This window comes from Martes martes, assembly GCF_963455335.1.
Source record: "Martes martes genome assembly, chromosome: 7".
NCBI classification, from domain to species: Eukaryota; Metazoa; Chordata; class Mammalia; order Carnivora; family Mustelidae; genus Martes; species Martes martes.
Window position 1 is genome coordinate 141775583 of NC_137894.1, and position 25782 is coordinate 141801364.

The following is a 25782-nucleotide window of genomic DNA, read 5'->3' on the forward strand; positions in this document are numbered from 1 at the left end:
TTTTAAAGATTTTATTTATTTATTTGAGAGAGAGAGAGAGAGAGAACACAAGCAGGGGGAGTGGGAGAGGGAGAAGCAGGCTTTCCAGCAGAGCAGGGAGCCACCGAGGAGCAATTTAAACGACATTTGCGATCGGTTGGGGAGGGATAACGAGGGAGTAATAAGTACAAAAAGAGAGATGAAAAATTCTATCCCTTCGAGCGAGGTTGAACCGAATGCCGAGTGTGGATTCTTGCATACACCTGTGCAGGGAGGCAAGATCGTCAGGAAAGATGCCAAGCCCCCCGCGGGCCGCTGTTTTGGGGCGGTGGGAAGGTCGGTGGCTCTTCTGTTCTCCATCGGGCTTTCTGCCCCTTCTGAGCTTCCCTGAGCCGCCCCGGAAGCTCTTGGTCCACGAAGTTTCCGCGCTGGAAAGATTCTCGGGGACACAGAGTCGCAGCGTTCGAAAACGCTGTTCCCGAGCCGAGCCCCGTGGGGGTGAGGTGTCCTTTGCATCCCCCGTGAGAGCCTGACTGGTCGGGAGAAGCCCCCTCCCCCCCGTCCTTAAAGAGCCGCGGTGTTTTCTTCTGGCCAATGGGGATGGCTGCGGGGATGACGGCGGCCCCGGCGGGACCGGAAGCCCTTGGCCGGTTGCCGGACCCGCGCAGGCGTACAGACCTCATAGGTGGAGCGGCGGTAGGCGGTTTCCGAGTGGCCGGTTAGCTCAGTTGGTTAGAGCGTGGTGCTAATAACGCCAAGGTCGCGGGTTCGATCCCCGTACGGGCCATGGAAGCTGCTTTTTCTTTCCTTTGTTTTAACCCGTGCTCCCATTTCTCAATTCACTTTACTTTTTTTTTTTTTTTTTTCCCCCTTTAAATATGCTTTTCGAGGGCTGCGAGCCGCAGACGGGAGAGAGTCGCGGAATCGTTCCGGACTCAGCCGCGAAGTTGGCGCGGGCAGCCGGCAGGGAGAAAGGGCAGGATCCCGCGCGTGTCCATCCCTCCAACTCCCCGCACGCTGTGCACACCTGCCGCTGCCGTTGCATTTTGCTGTTGTTGTTGTTGTTGTTGTTGTTTAGGATGCTCTCGGATGTCCCCCCGCCCCCTAGTTGCTTCCTAACGCAGAGCTTCTGCTGGCCCTCGGTGCAGGCTGCAGCGTTCCCGGTGTTCTTGGACTTGAAAGTCCAGGCCTGGAATTAATTGGACAAATGCTTAGGGCGCGGCTTCTTACTGCCTGCCCTTCCTGACTCCAGGTGGGAAGCAGAACGGTAAAAGAGAGACACAGATCCCCACCACCCTGGAGCAATGACCCACCAATGACTGCCATGTTTTTAGTGAGGTCTCCTGCTTGTGGAAGCATCTGGAAACCTTCCCTTGCTGCTTTCTTGCTTTTCAGAGAGATCTTAGGCTTCACATTTATTCCTCTTGGTTCTGCAGTTTGCAGCCAGAAGGCGGCGGATGAGTTTCTCTCTGGCGATTCAAGTCTCCAGGTGTCCTCAGGTATGTTTAGTTTTACACAAAAGCCAGTTATTTTAGGGTTAATGCCATTTTATATCAGGGTCTGGCAGGAGCTCTAGCCATGTTTGAAAAATATCCAGGGAGGACGTCTACCAAATCTTTCATTCTTTTCTCAAATTTGTGTTAAGCTCTGATGGAATTCAGTAATAGCTCAGGGCCACAGACCCTTGGCAAGTGCTCAGAGCGCATCAAAAGTGAGCATTGAATGCCAGTGATGGGACCCTTGTTCTTACCAAAGGTTAGCTAGAAGGAGAACTAGGGGCTGCTGATCAGTACTGACACTTTGGATGTCACGCTCCAGAAATATGTGCCAGGCTGTCCTGAACAAGACCTGAAGGGGTCCGGAATAAAAATTATTTTGAGCAGAGGCCATCTGAATTTCTGAAAAGTCTTATCTGCCTTAAAGTAGATCCTTCCCAAAGAATTCAAAAGAATTCAATTGTCATGAAGTCCTCTTCCCTGGGAGCAATCAGGAAAGACGGACTCTTGTCACTGGAGAGATGCTGCCATCACATCTACACAGGCGTTGTCACAAAACTCCTACCTCCCATCTGCTCTGGTAAGGGTCCATTTATCTTTCCTAAAAGGCACCTGTTTTCCCATAAATGCCCTTCCCTGCTTCTCTTTCCCTATTAAGATAGTCTATAGGTCCCGTGTTCTACCTGCCGCTTTGAGTTACATTTTTCTGTGAATTTCATAGGTATATGAATAAAAATGCACGGTTAAGTTTTGTCTTTTCTCTTGTTAATCTGCCTTTTTGTCACTTTAATTCACAGACCCCCTAAAGACTGACCCTAAGAGCATAGAGGAAAAGTCCCCCTCCCTCCCTGGACAGGCTCAAAAACATGGTGAAATGGGGTACTCTGCTCTCGACAAGGAGGGCAGTTCTTGGCTTAGGGGCCAGAGGGGAACTTTCTGATACCCAAGGATGAGAAAATGAGAAAGTCTTTCTTTCAAAGTTGAAAGAAAGAATGAATGAATGAATTGAGGAATTGAAACAAATTCCACAAATCGAATCTCGCCTCTGGCCACCTTAGTGAAGCCATTAATGAATTAAGTTAGAACACTGCAGGAAGCTTAGTGAATGCAACATGAGTATTGATTATGATGATGACAATGGCCATGTGGAGAGAAAAATGATCAGGTCTACCAGAAGCTTCTCGGACATCAGCCTGGGTCCCCAGTCTCTCCCTTTTTTGGGCATCAAGAAACTCATCATATTCTACTGTAAATGCCAGTTTCCTCCTCCTCTTCCTGCCTAGACTATATACAGAGGTCAGGACACCCTGAAGGCAGGGAACCTGAGTCACCCAGCAAGTGCTTACTGTTCGTCAGCCAGTGCCCCTACTGCCCTTCCTGGGGAGGGGAGCCGAGAAAGGAGCACGCACCCGCAGCTGCAAGGCTTGGTGGGAAGAACACACAGAGCCAGGAGAGTAAAGAGGAGGGGGAGACTGGGAAAGGTTGGGCTGAAGCGGAAGTGATGGAACAGGGATGGGTGGGGCTGATGCATGGAGAGGGGTGAGGCCCTTCCTTTCCTTCCCTCCCTCCCTCCCTTCTCTCCTTCCTTACTATTTATCCAGGCATCATTCATTCCCTAATCTTGGGCTCTGGGTTGGGGCCTGTGCTGAGCACTGAGTAAAATATCATCTTGGCCCTTAAGGTGTGTCCAGTCTGGATGAGTGGGTGGACCTGGAATAATTTGGGGCTGGGTGCACTGGTTAAAAATGCACAATTTGGGGCGCCTGGGTGGCTCAGAGGGTTAAAGCCTCTGCCTTCAGCTCAGGTCGTGATCCCATGGTCCTGGGATCGAGCCCCGCATCGGGCTCTCTGCTCAGCCCGGAGTCGGCTTCCTTCTCTCTCTCTCTGCCTGCTTCTCTGCCTACTTGTGATCTCTGTCTGTCAAATAAATAAATAAAAATCTTTAAAAAAAAATGCACAATTTGCGGGGGGCAGGGGGAGAACATGGGTGGCTCAGCCTCTTGGGCATCAGATTTGATTTCTGCTCAGGCCCTGATCTGGGTGGGGGGATTGAGCCCACTTAGGAGTCTCTCTCTCCCTCTCCATCTGCCCCTACGCCCCTTAAAAGATGCACATTTGGGGACGCCTGACCAGTTGGTGGAGCGTGTGACTCTTGATCTCAGAGTCCTGAGTTCAAGTGCCACATTGGACAAGGAGCCTACTTAAAAACAAAAACAAAAACACCCTCATTATTTAAAAAAAAAAAAAAAGAAAAGGCACACTTAGGGTCCCTGCCAGATCTATTAATCAGAAGGTCTTAAGGTGGGACCAGACGGGGTCTTTCTTCCGGTGGCTCTAATGCACATGACCTTGAGAACTTTTGGCTAGTGTGATGCTAGGCTAAGGGCCTCTGCAACTCCAGGGACCTAATCCTGGGAGACCCGGGACAGCTCCTGGAAGAGCGATATCTGAAATTTAAATACATTTGGGACTAAGGAGAGGAAAGGTCTTCGGCATAGACACGATGGGGCGGGGCCAACCCAGGTCCCCGCCCACCGACGTTCGCGCCCAGGTGCGGTCGCCTTCCGAGGTGTCTTGGCCTGCGGGGCACTCGTAGTCCCCACCCACCCTTTCCCAGGTGACGCACATTTGAGCCGCCGTCGCTCGGCGGCGCGGGTTCGAGTCCCACCGTCCGCTGCCATGGCGGACGCGGAGCCCGAGGCTGAGGACGGCAGCGAGGATGGCGGCGGCGGCGGCCGGGCTCCCCTCGGCCAGGGCGGCACCGCCGCGCGCGTGGCCCTGCTGGGCCCCGAGCAGCTGCGGCAGGTCCTGGAGCAGGTGACGAAGGCGCAGCCGCCCGCCGAGCCGCCGCCGCCGCCCTTCGTGTTGCAGGACGCGGCGCGGCGGCTGCGGGACGCGGCGCAGCAGGCCGCCTTGCAGCGGGGCCCCGGCGCCGAGCCCCCCCGCCCGCCGCGCCTCCTGCCGCCCCAGGTGAGGCGCCGGGAGGGACATGGGGAAACTGAGGCCCCGAGGGGGCCGGGGCCTCGCGGCGGACCCGAGCCCGCGTCCCCTCTTCGGCCCTCAGCTGGCCGGCAGGAGAGGCAGCGTCCGCCCCGGCCTGTCACCAGCTCCTCCCGCGCGCCCCTGCCTGGGACCCCTCCCGCTTCGCAGCGCTGCTCGGGGCGCCTCGGTGCTCCCCAGCTCCTCTGTCGGGCCTTTGTCATTCATCCCGCGTTTGCTGAGCACTCGCTGTGTTCCCAGCACCGCCCTCGGTGCAGCAGGTGCAGCCTTGAACGCGGCCCTTGAAGGACAGAAGCAACGTTCTGGGAGTGGCCAGGGGGCTGCTTTAGAGTGAGGAGGCCTTAGGCCTGACACTGCAGCTGAGACCGGAATACCCTGGAACGAACCAGCCCGGGAGCTTTTCCGGTGGAAGGTGCGGCCCGTGCCAGCGCAGGGGCCTGGGGCAGAGTTAAGCACACTCTCTTAGTCCTAAGTCCTCTGGTGCAGGACGTACCAGCCTGAGTGGCAGTGCCCAGCACGGTGCCCCACATAGACCTAATGAACGAAATACACTGAAAGCACTCCCTATACTACAAAACATTTCTCAGTGTTAATTATTTCGTGGGTCACACAGCTCTTGGCTACTAGGGAAGTTGGAACTAGGGCGTGGTCTTCCGAGTCCAGAGGGTCCCTTGTAGCTCCTGAAGCCAGAGGTCCTTCACATCCTCTGTAAAGCTACATCCCCTTTCAGAGCTGGGGTTGCAAATGACACTGGCGCGTCTCACCCCAAAGTTGCTGGGGAGATGCCGCTTCCACTGGAAGAAATAGATGGAGAATAGAATCGACAGTGTTCGTTGTTGTCATTGTTATTAACAGTCTTCATTGGGTTTTTTTAATTGTTTTTTTCACGGAGTGATTTGGGCTGCTTAGAGTTGTACCCACTTGGTGATCGAGACTGGGACGCTTGTCTTGCTAAAGTTGGAGAAGACAGCTATGATCCTGCCCAAACGATTTCCTAGCGGTGTGACCTTGAGTTAACCCAACCTCTCTGGGCTTTGCTTCCTTTATTTGCAGGAGGGATGGGTTATTGGACAAGCCTCATAGCTCGTACTCTGCTGAAGAAACAAAGGTCTCATGCATAGGGGGCGCACAGCAAGTCTGGAGTCAGGAGGGTGACGGCGGCTGCTGTTTGCGGAACCTCTGCTCCATGTGTGGCACTGTGCCAGTCCGCGTCTCAGCAGGCTCGTGAATGTATTTGTATCAGCGTTTTACGGGAAGGTGGAGTGACTTTGCCCAGGGCTCCTAAGGTGTGGCTGCCCTCCACCTGTTGAATGTGACCCCGGCTTTTTGGGTTTGGTCTGGCAACTTAGAGTCCAAAAATGACAGTTTCCACAAAACCCAAGCACACCTAAGCAGAATGCAGCAGCATGATTGTATTCCGTGGCTGATCTCATTGGGATGGCGTAAATTCTCCCTGGCTCGCAACAGTGTAATTTTGCTGTCTGGTCACCTGAGGTACCCTTTGAGCCCCTGCTCTTCCATGGAAAGCCATGAAAGCAAAGCAGGTGTGTACCATGCACCTAAGGAGGTTTTGATCGAACCAGCGAGGTAAAACATGACTCAGGTAACTTCTAAGCAAGGTCGGGAAACTAGAGATGAAGGACTGGTCTAAAGAGATGGCCTGAAGAGAGGGAGAAGTCATTTCTAGCTGAGGGGATCAGAAATGACTTTGTCCAAAAGGGTGAGTCCCAGCTGAAAATACGGAAGAGGACAGGCAGTGGTGGGGGTGGGGCGGAACGTGCATTTAGGAAACCCAGGCTTTTGTGGTTCTGTGTGTGTGTGTGTTGGGGCTGGGGTGGGTGTGGGTCCGAAGGCTCAGACCAAATGCCTGCACTCCTGTGGGTCGGATTTTGGCTCACGTCCCTCCTCGTCCTCCTTGTTCCTGTACCACAGAAACATTTCCAGTTCCTTCCAACGTGCCCCGCCCTTTTTCATGTGCCTGTGCATTCACACATTTTCCTTACACCTGGTCTACCTTTCCACCTGGCCCGAAATTCTCTTCAGCCTTCTTAGGTCCCCTCCCCTGGGAGGCCAGGCCCTTCCCCACCCCACCCACAGGGCCGCCTCTCTCAACTGCACTTGTCACACGGTGATGTCATTGTGTCCTTAGGGAGCCTAGTCAGCCTTCTGAATCATCAGCAGAGCTTTTGAAAGCACAGATTTCGGGGTAGGAGGTCCTGATTCAGCAGGTCTAAGGGTGACAGGCCTGGTGGGGGAAGCTGCCCACGTCCTCAAGGATGAGGCTAGGACTTGGCTTCCGTTTTCTGGTTTTTGTTTTTGTTTTTAATTGAACTATAGTTGACATACAGTGTTAAAATAGTTTCAAGTGGACAACGTGGACATTCCACTAGTTTGTCCGTTATTCAGGCCCGACCACAGCAAGTGGGGTCACTGTCTGTCACCGTACAGCCTATCACAGTGTTATTGACTGTATTCCCTATGTTGTACTTTGCACACCCATGACTTTATATTTTTTTTTAAGATTTTAATTTATTTGACAGAGACACAGCAAGAGAGGGAACAGAAGCAGGGGGAGTGGGAGAGGGAGAAGCAGGCTTCCGGCCGAGCAGGGAGCCCCACGTGGGGCTCGATCCCAGGACCCCGGGATCATGACCTGAGCTGAAGGCAGACACTTAATGCCTGAGCCCCGAGGAGCCCAGACTTACTTATTTTATAACTGCCAGTGTATACCTCTTAATCCCCTTCACCTGTGTCTCCCTGCGCCTCACCCACATTGGCTTTATGATACTTAGTAGATGTTTGCTGAGTGACATAAATATATAACAAAGTATCGAGTATAACACCCACCAGGTAAACTAGTCTGGAACAAATTTAAAAATTAGACCAGTTTTGCCTTTGTTGTTGTTGTTGTTTTGAAGATTTTATTTATTTATTTGACAGAGATCATAAGTAGGCAGAGAGAGAGGAGGAAGCAGGCTCCCTGCTGAGCAGGGAGCTCGATGCAGGGCTCGACCCCAGGACCCTGGAATCATGACCTGAGCCTAAGGCAGAGACTTAACCCACTGAGCCACCCAGGTGCCCCAAACAGTAGGATTTGGGGAGTGTGTGTGTGTGTATTGATATTATCTGGTGATATCCCCAGAGGTTAGACATTCTAAGTGGTAGTAATGTGAAACAAGTATGATCGTTAAAAGATCATTGTCATTCGATCCACAGGTACCCCAGGGTTGGTCCTCATGGGCCCCTGGCACCAGCCCTGTACATGGCCTCATAAACTGGTACACTGAGTCATCTCTGCTGTTTGTGGTCAATGTAGCACGTAGAGACAGACAGGTGGACTCCAGCTTGATTTCAGTGGGAGGTGTCATTCTGCCCCGTGTGACGTTTTCATTGACCCTCCACGTGGTATAGGGTTGATTCAGACAGAGCCTGTTGGTGGCCCCAAATCAGGGATTCTCGACCAGGGGACGATTTTGTCCTATGGAGGTGTTTGGCAGTGCCTGGAGACATCTTTGTCCCAAGCTGGGGGCTGCCGCTAGCATGTGGTGGGTAGAGACGGATGCTGTCAGCTTTCTGCTGTGCCCAGGACGGCTGCCGCAACACAGAATGAATGGTCCGGAGTGGCCGTTGTGCCAGGGTTGGGGAGGCCAGCTCTGGATGATGAGGTCGGACAGAGATGCTGATTATTTCTGCGCTGTGAGGCCCTGAGCCTTGTCCATTTTGCTGCCTCTTCCCTGAGTCCATGACCCTTAATCTCTAGCACCTGTACTATCGTCCCCGGCACATGGTCACCGCTCAGTGATGATTGGTGGGACATCATTGATGGCAGCCCTCCCCTTTGGCGGGTGCTTCGCTACTGCAGGCCGTGCTATCTTGAACCCCCAAGACCTACATCTTTGCACCTATGCTTTGTACCTGTTTCTTGATGGCATCCCAGAAGTGGATGGAGTTGCTACATCAAAAAAGCATGTGCATTAAAAAAATATTATTTTAAGGTTTATTTATTCATTTATTTTTTTTATTTTTAAAAAATATTTTATTTATTTATTTGACAGAGAGAGATCACAAGTAGACAGAGAGGCAGGCAGAGAGAGAGAGGAAGGGAAGCAGGCTCCCTGCTGAGCAGGGAGCCCGATGCGGGGCTCGATCCCAGGACTCTGGAATCATGACCTGAGCCAAAGGCAGAGGCTTTAACCCACTGAGCCACCCAGGCGCCGCTATTTATTCTTTTTAGAGAGAGAGGGAGCACAGAAGTGGGAAGAGGGGCAGAGGGAGAGAGACTGAAACAGACTCTGCTGAGCGTGGAACCCAGTGTGGGGCTCGATCCCACAACCCTGAGATCACAACCAGTGCTGAAATCAAGTGTGGGACGCTCAACCGACTGAGCCACCCAGGCGCCCCCTAAGATTTTGTTAGGTGTTAAGAAATTGTTGAAGGTAATCACCCCACTCCTAGGTGTGTGTCCTGGAGAAACTCACAGTATGCACACACATCCATGAAGGTTCTGAGCACAGCACAAGAGCACAAGGTTGGAGACACTTGTCCCATCAGCAGGAGAGCTACACACCTCGATGTGAGTGAATTTCATACGCCGGATCAGAGAGTGAAAAACCTGAAAAAGCCCCACCAATTTGCAGGAGAGGATACTCACTTACATGAAGTTTAAAAACACGTCAAAACTGAACTGCGTACTTTTAGGGATAGCTACATATATAATATTAAAAAATGCATGAGAGGGGCACCTGGGTGGCCCAGTCAGTGGAGTCTGACTCTTGGTTTCTTCTCAGGTCATGATCTCGGGGTCCTGGGATCGAGCTCCATGCTCAGCCGGGAGCCTGCCTGAGATTTTCCCTCTGCCCCTCCCTGCTGCGCATGCTCGCTCTCTCCCTCTCTTTCTCAAATAAATAAAATCTTTAAAAAAAAATCCATGAGAACGATCAGTAGACTTTCAGGCTAGGGTGAAGAAGGAAGAGGGAAAGCAGATTGGGAGGAAAGCAGAGAGCTTTCCCTGTAAGGATGATGTTCCCGGCCTTGAGGAAAGTGGTAGGAACCTGTGTTGCATTGCTTTTTATGGCTTTTTTTGGTTTCTAGAATTTCATTAACTTTTCAAGAAAGTGAGCCTATGTATTGAATTGAGTTTGGTTTAGAGTACTAGGAATTCCAAGTCAACACCAATGTGGTAAAACCATAAGGATATCTCTTATTGGGTCATGAAGTCAATTTAGTGGATTATGATTAGTATTTTTTCAAAAATGACATGGAATAGATACTATCAGAAGGCGTTTATGTACAAATGATAAGTAGTTTTGTGAATTTTAATTTATGTTTGCATATGTTTCCATGTGCACGTGTGTAAAGCTTATTATCAGTGGCCTGACCAGAAAGCTTGAGGAAAACCATGGTAAATGGTATGGGTACATTAAAAAGACATTTATAGGTACGATGGATTTTATAACAATATAAATATAACAATATAAATATAAAGGGGCGCCTAGGTGGCTCAGTGGTTTAAGCCGCTGCCTTCGGCTCAGGTCATGATCTCAGGGTCCTGGGGTCGAGTCCCGCATGGGGCTCTCTGCTCGGCAGGGAGCCTGCTTCCCTCTCACTCTCTCCGCCTGCCTCTCTGTCTACTTGTGATCTCTCTCTGTCAAATAAATAAATAAAATCTTTTAAAAAATTAAAAAAATATATAAATATAAAAACGTATAACTTTTAGAAACAATTTCAATAATACATTTAAGATGAGAGCAGAATTGTAGAGATGTTGATAAGCATAATGCTTTTTTCTCCTTCTGTATTTAAGCAACTGGAAGCCATTTGTGTCAAGGTCACGTCTGCAGAAAAGAAAGATCGGGAAAGGCCAATGCCCCCACTGGCCGCCATCCAGCCCAAGCCAGCCCTGAGCCAGCTGCCCGCCAGGACTTCCAGGGTGCTGGGGCTCCGGCCGCAGCCCCTCCTGAGCACCGGGCCCCGGCCGCGTGTCCTGAGCAGCTCACTTCCCGTTCAGCTGTTGGCGCAGGGGCCCCTGCCGGCCCTCCAGCCCCGGGCTGCCAATGGACCGGGTGCCACACCGGCCCCTTCGCCGGCCCCTGACCCACCGGCGCTCGCGTCTGTGTCACCCAGCCCAGCGAATTTCTTTCTTTCCGGCTTGCACACAAAACATACTGAGAAACTCAAAAAGTCCTTAAAAGTGAAAACACGTTCTGGGCGGATATCTCGACCTCCCAAGTATAAAGCTAAAGATTATAAATTCATAAAAACGGAGGATTTGGCCGACGGGCACCTGTCCGATTCCGACGATTATTCCGAACTGAGTGTGGAAGACGACGACGAGCAGAGGGAAAAGCAGGTGCTCTTCGACTTGTCCGGCTGCTCCCTGAGGCCCAAGACTTTCAAGTGTCAGACGTGTGAGAAGTCCTACATCGGAAAGGGGGGCCTGGCCCGGCATCTTAGACTGAACCCAGGCCACGGCCGGCTGGAGCCTGAGGTGTTGCTGTCTGAGAAAGCCAACGGGAGCGTGACTCGAGGCAGGACGGCTGGCCTGACGTCACCGGAGCCGTCCACACCGGCCCTTCCGAGCGAGGAAGGGGCCCAGTTGCCAGGGGCTGGCCCGCAGGTAATGTCTGTTTGCCGACCCTGGCCTCCTGCCCCCCCCGAAGTTAACTTCTGTGGTATCTGATGGGATTTCGGGGGAAGGCTCAGGTCGAACCAAGATCCCCAGAGCAGGGCATCCGACAGTCCCCTGCCCTTGTCCCCACTGCCACCGACAAGCCAAGAGATGGGTGTCCTGCGTCTGGCGTGTGGCACTGAGTTCGCCGACTGTTCCGTGGGAACTAGTTCCTTAGATCTGGGGGTAGAACTAATCGCAGAGCCCTCTGGGGTGATGCTGACCCAACAGCGGGCCTTGGGAAGGGTCTGAGTTGGGGGCAGCGGCCCACAGGGGCGCTTCCTGGAGGGTCAGCAGGAACACGCTGCTTTCTCAGGTGTCCCTTCGGACACTCACGGTCAGACAAGGCAGACAGCAGTCACCTTGAGTGTGTGTCACCACGTCACAATTCACTGACAGCCGTTTCACATTCCTAAACGTGTGGTGTGCGTTCGTGTGCCGTGTGCAAGAGGTCACTCATTTTCGAGACGCAGATGACACGGAGCCCTTGAACAAACAGCAGGCCCCTGTGGTCTCCCTCCCCCCTGTTGCTCGAATCTTCCTTCTTCCTTTCTGTTTGACTGGCATTGGCTATCGTTTCTGTCTGTGCTCGCGGCTGGGTGATTGTATTTGGAGATCCTGAAATGTTCAAGGAACCAGCATTGGTGGCTGCTCCGTGGGAGTTTGTGATTTTAGTGACTTGATGTTGAAATAGAGTGGCCAGTCTGTGCTGGGCGCCTCAGTCCCTGCTGTGGGACAGGGGTCCCTGAAGGAGGGGTGAGGCTGGCAGGGGCTCTGGCTTACAGATCAGCTCCTTGGGGCCGGAGCAGGTGTTGCATGGGCCCAGGACATCCTTCCTGGGTTCTAGCGCTGGAACCACGGGACGGCCCTGTGTTAGGATTCAAAAGTACTACCTCCCCCGTCGCGGTCACTTCAGTCACAGTACTCTTGGTTGCACGTCCCCTTTGGGCAGGAGTGTTTTCAATCTTCTGGGACCCTGCCAGGTGGGAATTAGACTTATAGGCTCTGCGCTCAGCAGGGAGTCTGCTTGTCCCTCTCTCTCTGCTCCTCCCCCTGCCTGTGCTCTCTCTCTCTCTCTCCAATAAATATATAAAAATCTTTTAAAAAAAATAATGAAATCCTACACCACAGCAGAAGGAACTTGTCGTTGCTTGACTTCCTGAATACAGGCACTTGGCCTTGGGCGGGCGGCAGTCCAGATCGCCTGTGAGGAGTGCCTTGAGCTGCTGGGGTGGGGAGGGACGTGCAGGCCTGTGTGTGTCCTGTCCTATCCCAGGAGCAGACTCTGGCAACTAAAACCACAGACAGACCCGGCATCCGTCCCGGAACGCCGCTGTGATGAAGATTTAGAGGGAAAATTCTGTAAGGGTTAAGAGGACACACTTGATGCTAGCTGCCACGTGAAGTGTGTTCCTTGTATTGATTTATCGTTCCATCAGTCCTGGGAGGGATTACTCCTGTTTTCAGAGGGGAGTGGGCACGGAGTGAGGAAGTAGCTAGACGGTGTCAGGCCCGGGGACTCTTCAAAAGCCATGAAGACAGTAGCTTCATGGCTCTTGGGGCCTGGGGGCAGGGAAGAATGAATGATGCCAATGGGTACAGGGGTCCTTGTGGACCGGAGGCCGGGGGAGACATACATGTTTTGGTGATGCCTACATGTCCTTCTCAGTGTACAAAAGTCTGAGCTATATATTTTTAAGGTATGAAACTTATGGTGTTTGAAAAATATCCAATAAGAGATGATTTTTTAAAGTCATGGGTAGGGGTGCCTGAGTGGCTTAGTTGGTTAAGCCTCTGCCTTCGGCTCAGGTCATGATCCCGGGGTCTTGGGATCGAGCCCCACATCGGGCTTTCTGCTCTGCAGGGAGCCTGCTTCCCCCTCTCTCTCTCTGCCTGCCTCTCTGCCTGCTTGTGATCTCTGTCTGTCAAATAAATAAATTTTTTAAAAATTAAAAAAATAATAAAGTCATGGGTATTATGAATGACCAAATTTCAGTTTAATTTGTAAGATGACAGTGCTGTCAGAGAAGTTCCTTATTTCACTTTGGGGAACACCCAGGGTTATGGTTTGTCAGCTCACTCATACTCACTGAGTGTCTTAAAGGGGGACTCTGTGGGGAAAGTTTAAGATGCGTTGATTATAGTTAACGCATCTTGATGATGCAAAGACCTAATTCAGCAAGCTCCTTGCTTTTGACTTGACTTTTTTTTGCCCTAAGGTCATCACTATGGTGTATAAAACTTTATTTTATTTTTGTTTTGGGTGCACAACGCTATCTAGAATAGCCAGTCTCTAGAAGTTGAAGAGGCCTTGGTGTCTGAACCAGAAAACGGAAGTTACTCAGCCCTTTTGGGATCCGAGAGACACCCAGACCCCAGAAGTGACTCGTCCGTGGCCCTGATGGAGGCCACCACAGCCGTCGTTGGGCAAAGCGGAGCAGCTCACCCAGCCAGGGGTGCCTGTGCAGCGGGGGTGCAGAGTGCTTCGAGAGCCCGAGCCGGGCTCAAGGAGGTGCGTGGCTCCGAGACCTGTTCTTGAAACCCGTGTCTTTGGCCTGGTGTGTGACAATTCACTATTAGGGTTCTGAATTAGAAGTCAGATACCCAGATCAACTAATCAGTCACCTGAAATGTAGTTGGATGAAGGTGTCATGAACTCAGGGATAGTATTACCTGAAGTAATTCCGAGCTTTCCCCCTCTGACCAGAGGGCTTCAGAGTTAGCAAGAGCTGCTCGCCTTTGTAAGTTTTGGAATGATCATAACCTTTTCATAACGTTTTCATAGAAGCATTTAGAAAACAACAGAAATGGTTTCTGTTTTACCTTGAAGAGTTTTAAGGCATAAATATGTTTCAGGTTCTCAACCCTGGAATCTCTATCCCAGTCCCTTGAGAGTAGACTTAGTGAATGTAATGGGGTTGATTTAGAAAAGTGGAACCCTAAATTGAGCCAGATCACCTTTGGCTAGGATGTGTTTAGCTGCGAGTAATGGCCAGGTGAGTATCTTAAGGGAAAGAAGTGACACACAGCTGATCTTTAGGTTTTAAAAACATCTGTTGATAAGTGAATTTAAATGTGTGAATTAATTGAATTTAAATTGAAAAAAGAAAAGAAGTAAAGGGTAGCAGACAGGGCGAGGTAGCGAGTTAGTGAGACAGCGGGGTCAGGGTGCCCATCAGGGAACCGGGGCCTCCAAACTCACCCACAAGGGGAAGCGAGAGGTTTTCAGAGAGGAAGCGGGTTTCTTAGAAATCATCATGAGCTCGCACGCTCTAGCGGGAAACTTAAGCCCTGGTGAATTTGCTTTTCTCTCATTGGGCTGGTGAATTAATCCTGGGCGACTGATATTGGGGAGTACGAGGTAAGGTAGTCCTTGACTTCATTCATCCCTTAACATCCAAAGTACCGCCGTCTGCTGAGCGCCCTGTGCGGTCCAGCACAGCCACCCCACCCCGGCCCAGCCCCAGGTTTCCCTCATTCACTCGCTCTGCTTAACAGATGAGGGGGCCGACAGGTTCGTGAGCTCCCGAGCCCCGTCACACTTCTGGTCTCTGCGACTGCTCCCTTCCCTCCCATGCCGCTGTTCCCCTGGGTGCCCTCTTCCACCTCCTGGTTGCCCAAGCCGTCGGCCCTCTGCGGACACGCACGTACTGCCGGTTCGCCCCGTTCACATCTCCTGAGCCCCCGAGCTCTGACTTCAGACGTCGCCCTCGGGGCGTCCTGTAAACCGCTCCACCTTCCACTTCCCACCCCTAACTTGTCCAGGGTCTGCCTGGGCTCCAGCTGGGAACCCAGACTCATTCCTGACTCCCCTTTCCCCTTCCCTGACTCCTCCCCTACCCTGAGGACCTTGCCCTCCCCGCCTCCCCCCCTCCCCGCCACCCCTGCGTTCAGCTGGGTCCTCCTCTTCCCCCGTGGCCTGTCCCTTGGCGGTGGTCTCCAGACCGCAGGCTGCCCGGGACTTGCTTGCTCTGGAGTGTCCCCGGAGAGTAGGGAGCACACTTCCTGACGCAGGGCCTGGCACTCACTACATGCCCAGGGGAGTCACGGGGCGTCGGACGTGGACCGCAGAGGGGTCATAGCCTTGGTTGGGGGTGAACAAGTGAGATCCTCAACACACGGAATATTTATGGTTATGAGTTGCTTCATCACTGAGATTCGGGGAAACTTTACGTCTTTTATGTTCTTTGTTGCACCGGCTTGTCGGCCACTGGGACATTCAGAGCTGTCAAATGCTTCCTTCCGGTAGTTTCTGCACCAGTGTGACCGGGACGCGCTGGTAGAGTTGGCACTGCCTCCGCTGGCCCAGGTCGTGAGCGTGTACGAGTTTCTGCTGATGAAGGTGAGTCACTCGGTAATTCCAAACGATGGAGGGTGATTTGAAGTTCTTCAGAAAGACATCCGTCACATTTATTTTAGAAAAAGCCAGACCATTTGGAATCCTTTCCCTCCCCCAAGACAGAGCCGGAGCAAGCCTGCTGCCCGCCGCCCCCCGCCCCCCGCCAGACACCTGCCGTGGGGCCCGTGCCTCCCCTGCCTGTTTTAACTTGGTGTTCGAGGCCAGAAAGCAGTGGTGGCAAACCGTGGCCAGCCCGGGGCCCTTGTCACCTTTCTCCCTTGCCCTCACCGGCCTGGTCCACGAGGCTCTCCTCCCTGGGGAGCCTGTTCTGACGATGCAGGAGGCCCAGCAGAGCTGCCCCGAGGACTGAGGACCTGGTGCTCCTCCCGCCTGCAGAACTGTCCCCAGGACCTTTCTAGTCCGTCCCTGCTCCCTGGCCACGCCTCCTTTGGAGCTCTGGCCCACCATCCTCTGGGGCCATCACCCAGGCGGTGGTTTGCTCTCTGGTCCATTCTGGAGTCCCCACCGAGCACAGTGCTGGGCACACGGGCTCTCACGGGGGAGTGGAGGAGAAGACAGGCCAGTGACAGCCTGAGGAGCTTGTCTCCTTCCCTCCTTGAAGCTTCTTTCTGTTTTTGCCTTTTCATTGCCTCTGGTTTAGACCTTTCTTGTCATCTTTATCTTCACAAAGGTTGAAACAGGTCATCTAGCAAAACCTTTGTTCCCAGCTGTGTATAAGGAATTTGAAGAGTTGCATAAAATGGTTAAGAAGATGTGTCAAGACTACCTCAGTGGTGCTGGTCTGTGTTCCCGGGAGCCTCTGGAAATAAGCAACAGTAAGGTAACAGGCTCACAGAGGAGGAAGTTTTGCTTTTACATTTGCCAAAAGAGGGATATCCATTTGAAGAAAAGAATGGTTTTATTTTTAGTTATTATTTAAAGTAATCTCTACACCCAACATGGGGCTCGAACTCACGACCCTGAGATCAGGCATCGCACGCTCCACTGACAGAGCCGGCCAGGCGCCCCAGAGGAGCATGTTTTTAGTAGTGACAGAACCAACTTCTTTTCAGCTCTCTTTTTCCCATCATGGAACATTTTTTAACTATAAAAGCAAATGGCACTTGTCTGGGGAACCTCAGGAATGCGGCGAGGCCGATGGCAACTGGACAGCCCCATTGTCCTCTCTCCCGCTGCTCATGCCGGGGACGGCGCGGTCGGTAGGCATGTGGCTTCCGCTCACCGTGGGCTGGGGAGGTGACCGGGTCACAGACACGGACTGTGGTGGTTCTGACAGAAGCCTCCTTTCACTGTCCTTGTCATCATGCAGCACAGCCTCTGGCTCTGTTGGGTTCTGGATGAAAATATGTTTAGAACGGCTGTGGTTTTACTTGTTTTGGATGAAACCTTTGCTGGGCACCACATGCCCTGTGTGGTCTGGTCATTTGGGGGTCCCCGCCGGGCGGGCCCCCTTGCCTCCACCTTGAGGCGGAGCGCTGAGCAATGCCGTGGCTTTGGATGCTGTTTACTCAGAAACTTGCTCACACAGCTGTAGCCGGCGCGCAGGGGTCCCAACCCACCGGGTCGGCCACTCGCCGCTGACAAAATCCACAGGCAGAGAGGCGAGTGGTGGGCACACAAGAAAGGACTTCATGTCAGCGAGCTGGACACCGGGAGGACCGCGGACTAGTGTCTCAGAGTCTCCCAAGCCCTGAAGATCCTCCCAGCTCAGTCTAAGAAGAATGTGGGATGAAGAGGGTGGTTTGTGCAGGGGGCGGCGAAGGTCCGGTCTCGCTGTCGTGGGGCTGGTCAGGAGGGGTCTGGCTGGCTCCGGCCGTCCTTGTCGCTTGAGGGGGTAGTTTCGGTTCCCCTCACAGGATGCTTTGCCCTCGGGGTCTTGTGCCTGAGCCAAGAGGCAGCTGGAAAGAAGAAGCGAACTAGCAAGTTTGAGGTCCAAGGGGAGCAGGCGCTGTCCTCGTTCACAGCCATAAGGACTACTTGGGCCGTGTTGCCGTTAGCTCTGTTGGAGGGTCCGTAGGCCTGGTGACGGGTCTGCCCACCTGCTCCAGGCGTTAGTGTCGCAGAGAGTATGTTACTTCCGGAGCGAGCGGTCTTGAAGCGCGCTGACACAGCCCATGGGTTTTTTGGGTTTTGGGTTTTGGGGGCTGTTTTGGTTATTAGTTTTATACAAATTCAATATTTAACATTACCTAATAATCTTTTGTGTTTTATTTTCTTGAATTACCTATTATAGAAATACAATGTTTTTTTTTTCTTTTTTTAAAAGATTTATTTATTTGAGGGAGGGAGGGAGAAGCAGATTCTCCACTGAGCAAGGAGTCCAACTCGGGGCTCAGTCCCAGGACCCCGAGATCATGACCTGAACTGAAGGCAGACGCTTCACTGACTGAGCCATCCAGGCGCCCGTAATGGGTTTTTTCTAACTCTCATACAGATGCCTTGGTGGGCAGGAATCACATATGTGGGGTTTTTTTTGTTTTTGTTTTTAAATATTTTAGAGAGAATGTTGGGGGGGTGGGGAAGGGGGAAAGGAGAGAGAATCCCAAGCAGACTCTGTGCAGCCCAGCTCGGGGCTCGATCCCGTGACCCAGAGATCATGACCTGTGCCAAAATCAAGCATTGGACGCTCAGCCCACCGAATCACCCAGGCGCCCCTCAACTTACATGTTTTTTAAACTATGAGCTCAACAGGTGTGTCATCCTGTCACAGGGCGGACTGGACATGCGCTGCTGTGCGTGCCCCTGGGGACCCAGCTCTGCAGGCAGCTCAGGCTGAGCCACAGCCTCCGGGGAGCACAGACAGTGCACATTGGGACACAGGCTGGTTGGGAGGCACTGAACTTGAGGGACTGTTTTCTACCGGACTCTGATCTGCCGTCCCTGCTTCCCTGCCCCTTCCCCTCCTGCTCCGCGGTGTTCCCGTCCTACGTCCATGCATCAGTGACAGCTGTCACTTGTCTCCTTTATCTGATCGTCACAGACTCCCCTGGGGCAGCTGTAGTCCCCTTACAGGATCAGAAAGGTCCCCTCGGCTGGGAGCAGGGAAGCCAGGGCCCAGCTCGGCCCCCAGGGCCCCCACACCCTCATCCTTGGCACTGCCTGGAAGAGGAGACCTTGTTCTGGAATGGGTGGGAAGGTAGCCGTGAGCATTCGGAACAGGAGAGGAGTCGGGGGGAGAACTCATGTCTGACTGATGCTGAAGAGAGCAGAGTGAATTTTTTTAAAAAACTTCTCGGTGTCTGCTTCTGCACTGGGAGAACACAGAACCTTCCAGTTCTGGTAAGGACCCACTTTCTCCTCAGCTGTTCCGTCGAGCTCCACATGCACCTTCGTGTCCGTCAGTGTTTAGGGGCTCGCTGCCCGGCGGGGCCTCCCAGGCCCACTCCGTCCTGTACCTCGGGTTGACACGTGTCCTTCCTCCTCAGGTGGCCGAGTCTTTGGGACTCACCGAGTTCCTGAGGAAACAAGAGGCACACGCGCGGCGCGGGGAGCCGGGCCCAGCCGAAGCGGGGGACGCCCGTCAGCAGAAGCGGGGACACGAGGTGGGCGCGCGTGGGAGGGGGCGCCGGGTGACCCGCCGAGCCCCCCGTGCTTTGACTTCCGCCGCCGGCGCTGGGCTCCAAAAAGGAGAAGCGCGAGCTTGCCTGCTTCTCCCTCGTCTGAGCCGGTTGGGTCTCCCCTTCCTAGACTGCAGAGGAGGGACTGGCCTGGGCGAAGAGGACCAGAAGAGAAGCCCCGGCCCCGGCCAGCCCAGAGCCTCCTGCCGACCGCGGAGGCCCGCAGAAGCCCCCCGCCTGCGCCCCGGCCACCAGCGAGGGTAAAGCGTTCTTCGTGGCCCTGGGGCCCGACCTAAGAGAATCTGGTTTCTTGAGTTTCGTCCCAGCCTGCCCGTGTTCTGTCGTCCCCTCGGGTTCCCCGTGGGTCTTGAGGTCTGGGAGGCTTCCTCGAATCTCTTACCTAACGAAGAGTCCCCAGTGCTGGTGAGCGGATCGCTCTCGGAGGGTCCGGGGGACACAGCTCGCCTGTGGCTTGGCTCTCCGAGGCTGGGCTCCAAGGGCAGTTGGGATTTAACGTTGGAAACAAGACCCACTCTGGTTTTTATTCTGCTCCAGCCAACCTGTCAACTAGACATTGGACACACGGCCCCGAGAGTAACTGTACCACTTTCCAAGTGACCTGATACCCTGCTTGATCCTAAGGTCTCCAGCACCAAGAGGCATCCTCCGTTTCAGAACTCATTACTGAATTCTGCAGAAGGGGAGGGCAGATTGGTTCCGGGGGAGCAGGGAGACCCCGGCCCCTGTTTGGTACCCAGCCCCCCTCACCTAATGAATCCGTGTCACCTCTTGCAGCCGCCTCCATATTTGGAAGCTACCAGTCCCAAGGGCAAGGAGAGTCTAGGTTTCCATTTGTTTTGCCAGAAAATTCGTTTGGATTAGCCTGTTTGGGACAGAGTGCAGTGAACAGGCTGTGCCACCGTACACGTATGCTTACCTGTTTTTCTGAACTGTTTAGGTTGTGCCCCTCACGTAAGTGGGAACAGCTCTTACGACTCAGCAGAAAGCCACATGACGCTTGTTTCCGAGAGTGACAGAAGCGTGTTGCCTGCAGGCCAGCAGCTCAAAGCCTTTGCTGACTTAGAGGCCAAGAGTGGGTCTGCCGCTCCTGCTCTCTCGTATCAGCACGTCGGCGGGCCGAGTCTTTGTCCTCCGTTAGAAGAGCCCAGGACTCCGACGCAGGGACAGGTGGCAGCTTTCCCTGAGGAGAATGTTCCGGAACACTCTGTAGCCTGGAAGGTGGGGGACAGCCTCAGGCCCCGGGCTCTCTGCGGCACCTTGACGTCCACTGGAGGAGCCGACTCCCTGCCGCCGTCTGGAAGCCTCGAGATGCAGGACTCCCCCCCGAGAGGCCAGCGGTCCGGCCCTAGCCACGTCCTGCTTACAGAGGACACAGGCCCTCCGCCGGCGAGGGTTCTGTCCGTGGACACGGTGCCAGCTGACTGTGCCCACAGGACCGTGCGGGAGCGGGGGCTGGGCCAGGCGGGGTCACCGTCCTCCGACGGGGGTCAGGGAAGCCAGGCAGGGGATTCGTACCCCTTCCCCTGTGGGCCCGAGGCCTGTGCTGACCAGCGAGGACTGGAGAGTATTATTGCTGTTGGCGAAGCTGTGGCTTTTGAAATTACCCACGGGTGCCACGAGTTGTTGTCTCAGGGACAAGAACCGCTATTTATTCAGAGCTCCGATGGGCTGATCTTGTCCCATCCGGGTTCCCTAGCGTCTGGGGAGGAGGACCTCGTCCTGGTGGCTGGTGCGGATGGGCCCGCCCTGCACGCGGGCCCCCGGGAAGGGGCTCCCCCAGGAGGCACGGAGGCAGAGGCCGCACAGTGACGTCGGACCGCGGTCCGGACGTGCGGGTATTTTAGCTGGAGAACGTCTACTTGAAGTAATGTATATTTTTCTATTGTGAGTACGGATGCAAATGAAAGTCTTATTTATAAAGATAATGTCTTCCTACTTGACTGTCTCCCTTCTTCTTCTGTGTCTCGCTTGCCTTCCTTCCCGTGGCGGAGCAGCCGCCGGCCTGGGTTCCTCTGAGGAACTAGTCCCTGGAGGCCCCTGACGACTGCCACCGGTAAAGCCACCGCCTCCTTCCTCGCCAGCCCTGCTCCCCCCAGATGGCGTCGTCCCCTTCCCTCCTGGGCGATCTGCTGCTTTTCCACCATGTCTGGGTTTAGGAACTACATAACCAAGGGGCCATTCTGGGCAGCACTGGGAGGTGGGAAAGAAAGTTGTTTCTGCTCGCGTGTCACGGGTGCCAGAAGCGGGACCCATGACGTCCGCAGTGAGGTGCTGCCGAACTCAGCCCCGGTCCTCCCGTGTCTCCCCTGCAAGCCACCTGTCCGCGGCTCCTTCTTGACCGTTCTCCTTGGCTTTGTCATGGGGAAGGAAGGACAGGGAGGGCCCTCTGTCCCTCTTCAAGACAGCACAGGCGTCCTCTGCCCCCACTTGCAGGGGCTGTGAGGAGAGACCCCGAGCAGGCAGTGCTGGGATCACAGCTGCACCCCCTCATGCCACGCTCCTTCCGGGGCCTGTAGTCTTGGGCATTTTCCTGTCCTCTCGCTTGGTCTCAAAGCCGGATCCACAGAACAGAAGGGCGGTGTCCTAGGACCTAGTGGCTACAGCAGAGAGCCAGCCGTGGTGCCCCACGAATGTCAGGCTCCCAGGGGAGGCGGTGGTACCTGCTGTGGACTCAGGGACACTTCTCAGGAGCCTAGAGTGAGTCGCATCCTGGGATCCTGGAGTGAGGACAGAGCCTCCTGCCTGGGAATCGTTCACGACCCTCATCAGGAGAGTCACGCAACAGACCAAGTCAGGTCTGGACCCCTGCTCTGGGGTCTGGACCCAGGCCCTGTTAAATACAAGTTTGTTTTCTATTTACAGGACATTCCTGAACCCCCCAATACAGCTTAATTTCACCACGACGGGTGTGCTGTTACAAACGGATGTGGAGCAAAACCTCCTTGTTCCACGAAGCGGGATGTGCCGGCCGTGCACCCGCGAATGTGACCTGTGCCCGTGGAGGGACAGCAGCCGCCTGGACTGACGGAGACAACTCCGTGCTGGACACCTGTGCTGTACCGGCCAGGGCAGCGTTCACAGGGTCCCTAGACAGATTTATAACACAGCTTCTACCCCACAGTGCTGCGCGAGCAGACATACCTTATTCCATAGAAAGCAAACGAAGAAAGCTTCCTTTTTTTTTTTTTTAATAAAGATTTTATTTATTTATTTGACAGACAGAGATCACAAGTAGGCAGAGAGGCAGGCCCAGAGAGAGGAGGAAGCAGGCTCCCGCTGAGCAGAGAGCCCGATGCGGGGCTCGATTCTAGGACCCTGAGACCGTAACCTGAGCCGAAGGCAGAGGCTTTAACTGAGCCACCCAGGCACCCCAAAAACGTCCTTTTTTGTGAAGAATTTTCCTTTGTATACAGTCCATATATATATACACACATATACATATATATTTTTAAAGATTTTATTTATTTGATAGAGATCACAAATAGGCAGAGAGACAGGCAGAGAGAGAGGGGGAAGCAGGCTCCCCACCGAGCAGAAGGCCCGATGCAGGGCTCGATCCCAGGACCCTGAGATCATGACCTGAGCCGAAGGCAGAGGCTTTAACCCGCTGAGCCACCCAGGCACCCCCTATATATATATTTTTTTTAAAGGTTCTATTTCTCCACTTGTCACAGGGAGAGAGAGCACAAGCAGGGGGGGAGGCGGAGGCAGAAGCATGCTTCCTGCTGAGCAGGGAGCCTGATGAGGGACTCAATCCCGGGACCCTGGGATCATGACCTGAGCTGAAAGCAAACGCTTAACCGACAGAGCCATCCAGGAACCCCATACGTAGTCCTTATAATTTGAGATACTCAAATTAGGGGCAGGAGTGAAGAGGCATCAGGCCACAGACCCAGGAACACATACCACCCAAGTGACTCCCACAGGTGGCTGGTGTGGACTCCAGTGAGGACGTGTTTTCAGCATTTGTCGTCTTTCCTGGCACTAAGTCCCTATTCAACTACTATCATTCCTAAGTGCAATGAAAGAAAGTCCTTTATTTCTGTACTCTCTGGAAAGTGCTGGGGCCCTGCGGCTGCCCTGCCAGGCTCATCCATGTTGGCCTCCCCAGGGCTCACAGGAGTGGGGAGAGCTGGTCTTTAATGTCCTCTGAGGCCTCCATGTTAAAGAATAATGTCTGTTTCCAGCTAGAGGAAAATAACTACGTCGTTTGAAATGCCAAAAGCTACCAGAAGTCCTGTCAAGCACGGCCGACCCGACCTCAGCCCTCCGCCCCTAGGCCAAGGTGAGCACTTTCTCCTTTTGGTGATTACCTCCATGTGTCCAAGTTATGTCTCTCTCAAAGCTTTCTTGATTTATTCGTGTTCGATGGCATCATGGGACATGGGACATGGCTTGCACACCTCCCCGCTCCACCTGCGGGTGTCCCTGTATCACGGGGGCATTAGGTCAGGATTTAATGCTCATGTGAACTATAAATACGGCTCATTGCTGAGTCTGCTGGCATGCTGGGACAACTCTGACTTCCAGAAGCTTTGGTTTTTCCTGGAGAGAACTGCCTTGGGTTTTTTCATTTGCTTCATGTCTTGCTTGCTTTTCTGCCATTTGTTGTTGTTTAAATTCTATTTATTTATTCATGAGAGACAGACATAGAGAGGGGGAAGTGGGACGTGGGACTCAATCCCAGGACCTCAGGATCATGACCCAAGCCGAAGGCAGACGCCCAACCGACTGAGCCACCCAGCGCCCCTCTGCCATTTGTTTTTTATTTTTAACAAAATGATATGTGCATATAGTTTAACGGGCCAGTTCTCTGAGACTTTTTTTTTTAAGATTTTATTTATTTATTTGACAGAGAGAGATCACAAGCAGGCAGAAAGGCAGGCAGAGAGAGTGAGAGGGAAGCAGGCTCCCCGCCGAGCAGAGAGCCCGATGCGGGACCCGATCCCGGGACCCTGAGATCATGACCCGAGCCGAGGGCAGCGGCTTAAACCACTGAGCCACCCAGGCGCCCGAGACTTATGTTGTAAAAGAGAAAGCAGCGCCCCCCCTTCCTCTTCTCTTGATCTGATGCTCGCACCTAATGGCATCAGGATCGCCGCTGTTGTGTCAGCCAACGCTTCCATCACCACGTAACTATTACGTCGTTTCCCTCCCACCTCTTCGCGTGGTAGCCCCCTCCGGGTCTTGTAGCTGTGTCTTTGGCGGTTCAGCCCGCATCACTGCGTAACAGGCTAACGCTGTCACTTCGTGATCGGCTGGCTCCCAGAGGCCCAGCGCACCCATGCTTCCCCCGGCGCCATCCCCGCCACCCACGCGCACTCTTGCCAGCCTTGCCCTTGGCAGGGGGTCCGCTGGCTGCTTCTGCAGAGGTCGTGGGGTCAAGCGACTTGAACGAGCCCGCGTTTTACTTCTCCCTCGGCTTCGTCCGCTCGAGCGGCTCTAAGGGAATACCGCAGCCTGGGACGCCCAGAAACAGCAGGGGCTCCGCTGCTCACAGTCCCGGAGGCTGGAGATGCCACGGCGCCAGCATGGCTGGGGGAGGGCTGTGTCCCAGCCGGCGCCTTGTCGCCGCGTCCTCACACACTGGAGGGGCCCAGAGAACCCTCTGGAGCCTCTTTCGTAAGAGCGCGGATCCCACGCATGGGGCTGCCCCGCCCTGTTGTGAACCGTCTCTGCCGGGGGTTAGGATTTCGACATAGGAGTCTGGCGGGGACACGTGGAGACGACAGCACCTCCAAGTGAACTCGTGAAGGCACCCGGGAACTTGAGTGGCTTTGCTCCAGAGGTGGCCCAGGCCCAGGTGGCTTCCTCACTCCTTGGAGGGATGAGGAGGCTCATCACTCTCGTGTCTGCTCCGTCCCCCAAGATGTGAGGGGCAGGAGGGGCACACACGACTTTTGAGAACCAAATGCACATCTCAGTCACGTGGCCACAGCTGGTGACAAAGAAGGTTCTGGAACCTATTAAGGTGGTAGCCGTGTGCTAGCTAAAACCCAGATGAAGCAAAGAATGTGGAAGGACTACCCATGGTCTCTGCCGAACCCCTTCTCCCAGGACGGTTAGAACATTTGTGGGTCAGTCTGGAGAGGCGGGAGTAACAGCTCTGGAACCTCGCCAGCTTCAAACAATGGAGGTTGTGTGTCTCCTCATGCAACGTGTCCCTCACAGGCTGGGGGGACAGCACTGCCTCAACACAGCCGGGTCAGGAACCCAGTGGGGCAGCCACATCTCAGACTCTGCCAGTGGCCAACTCGGACAGAGGGAACCGAAGGGAGGGCTGCCCTCCCGGGGCCGGAACCTGCCCCGTGGTCACCCCCAATGGCAAGGGAACCAGAAGGACCAGCTTTCGTTGGCCACAAAAGCAGGACTCCAGGAATACTCGGTGACCGGCACGGACGGCTGACCCACTGTCGGGTCACGTTACTTAGGAAGAGAAAGTGTGGTATGTTGTGACCACTTCGATGCTTTCGTAAGCTTTTGGGTTTCCTGGAAGCTGTTTTTTTTTCTTCTTTTTTTCCTTTTAATGAAATGTACTTACCATGAATTGCCCCCAGAACCCTTCCCCAGGCCTGTTTCTGTGGACTTGCCCTTTGCAGGCTCCTTGGCTGTCTACTTTGGCAAGATACCTGGAGGCAGAGAACCGTATCAACAGCCTCCACGGTTCAGAAGCCTGTCAGCTCTCTGGAGACTTCACTGTTG

The 25782-nt window shown here is 53.9% G+C and overlaps 1 protein-coding gene across 1 annotated transcript; it reads left to right on the forward strand.

The window, feature by feature from the left end:
• The first annotated feature begins 4134 nt into the window (after nt 1–4134).
• Nucleotides 4135–21015, forward strand: ZNF839 (zinc finger protein 839). The gene is made up of 8 exons (XM_080808714.1): nt 4135–4445; nt 10279–11091; nt 13424–13654; nt 15392–15484; nt 16173–16322; nt 18928–19044; nt 19190–19319; nt 20018–21015. The coding sequence occupies exons 1-8, from the start codon at nt 4155–4157 to the stop codon at nt 20887–20889; spliced, it is 2697 nt and encodes an 898-aa protein (XP_080664840.1). The 5' UTR covers nt 4135–4154; the 3' UTR covers nt 20890–21015.
• Nucleotides 21016–25782: the final 4767 nt, after the last annotated feature.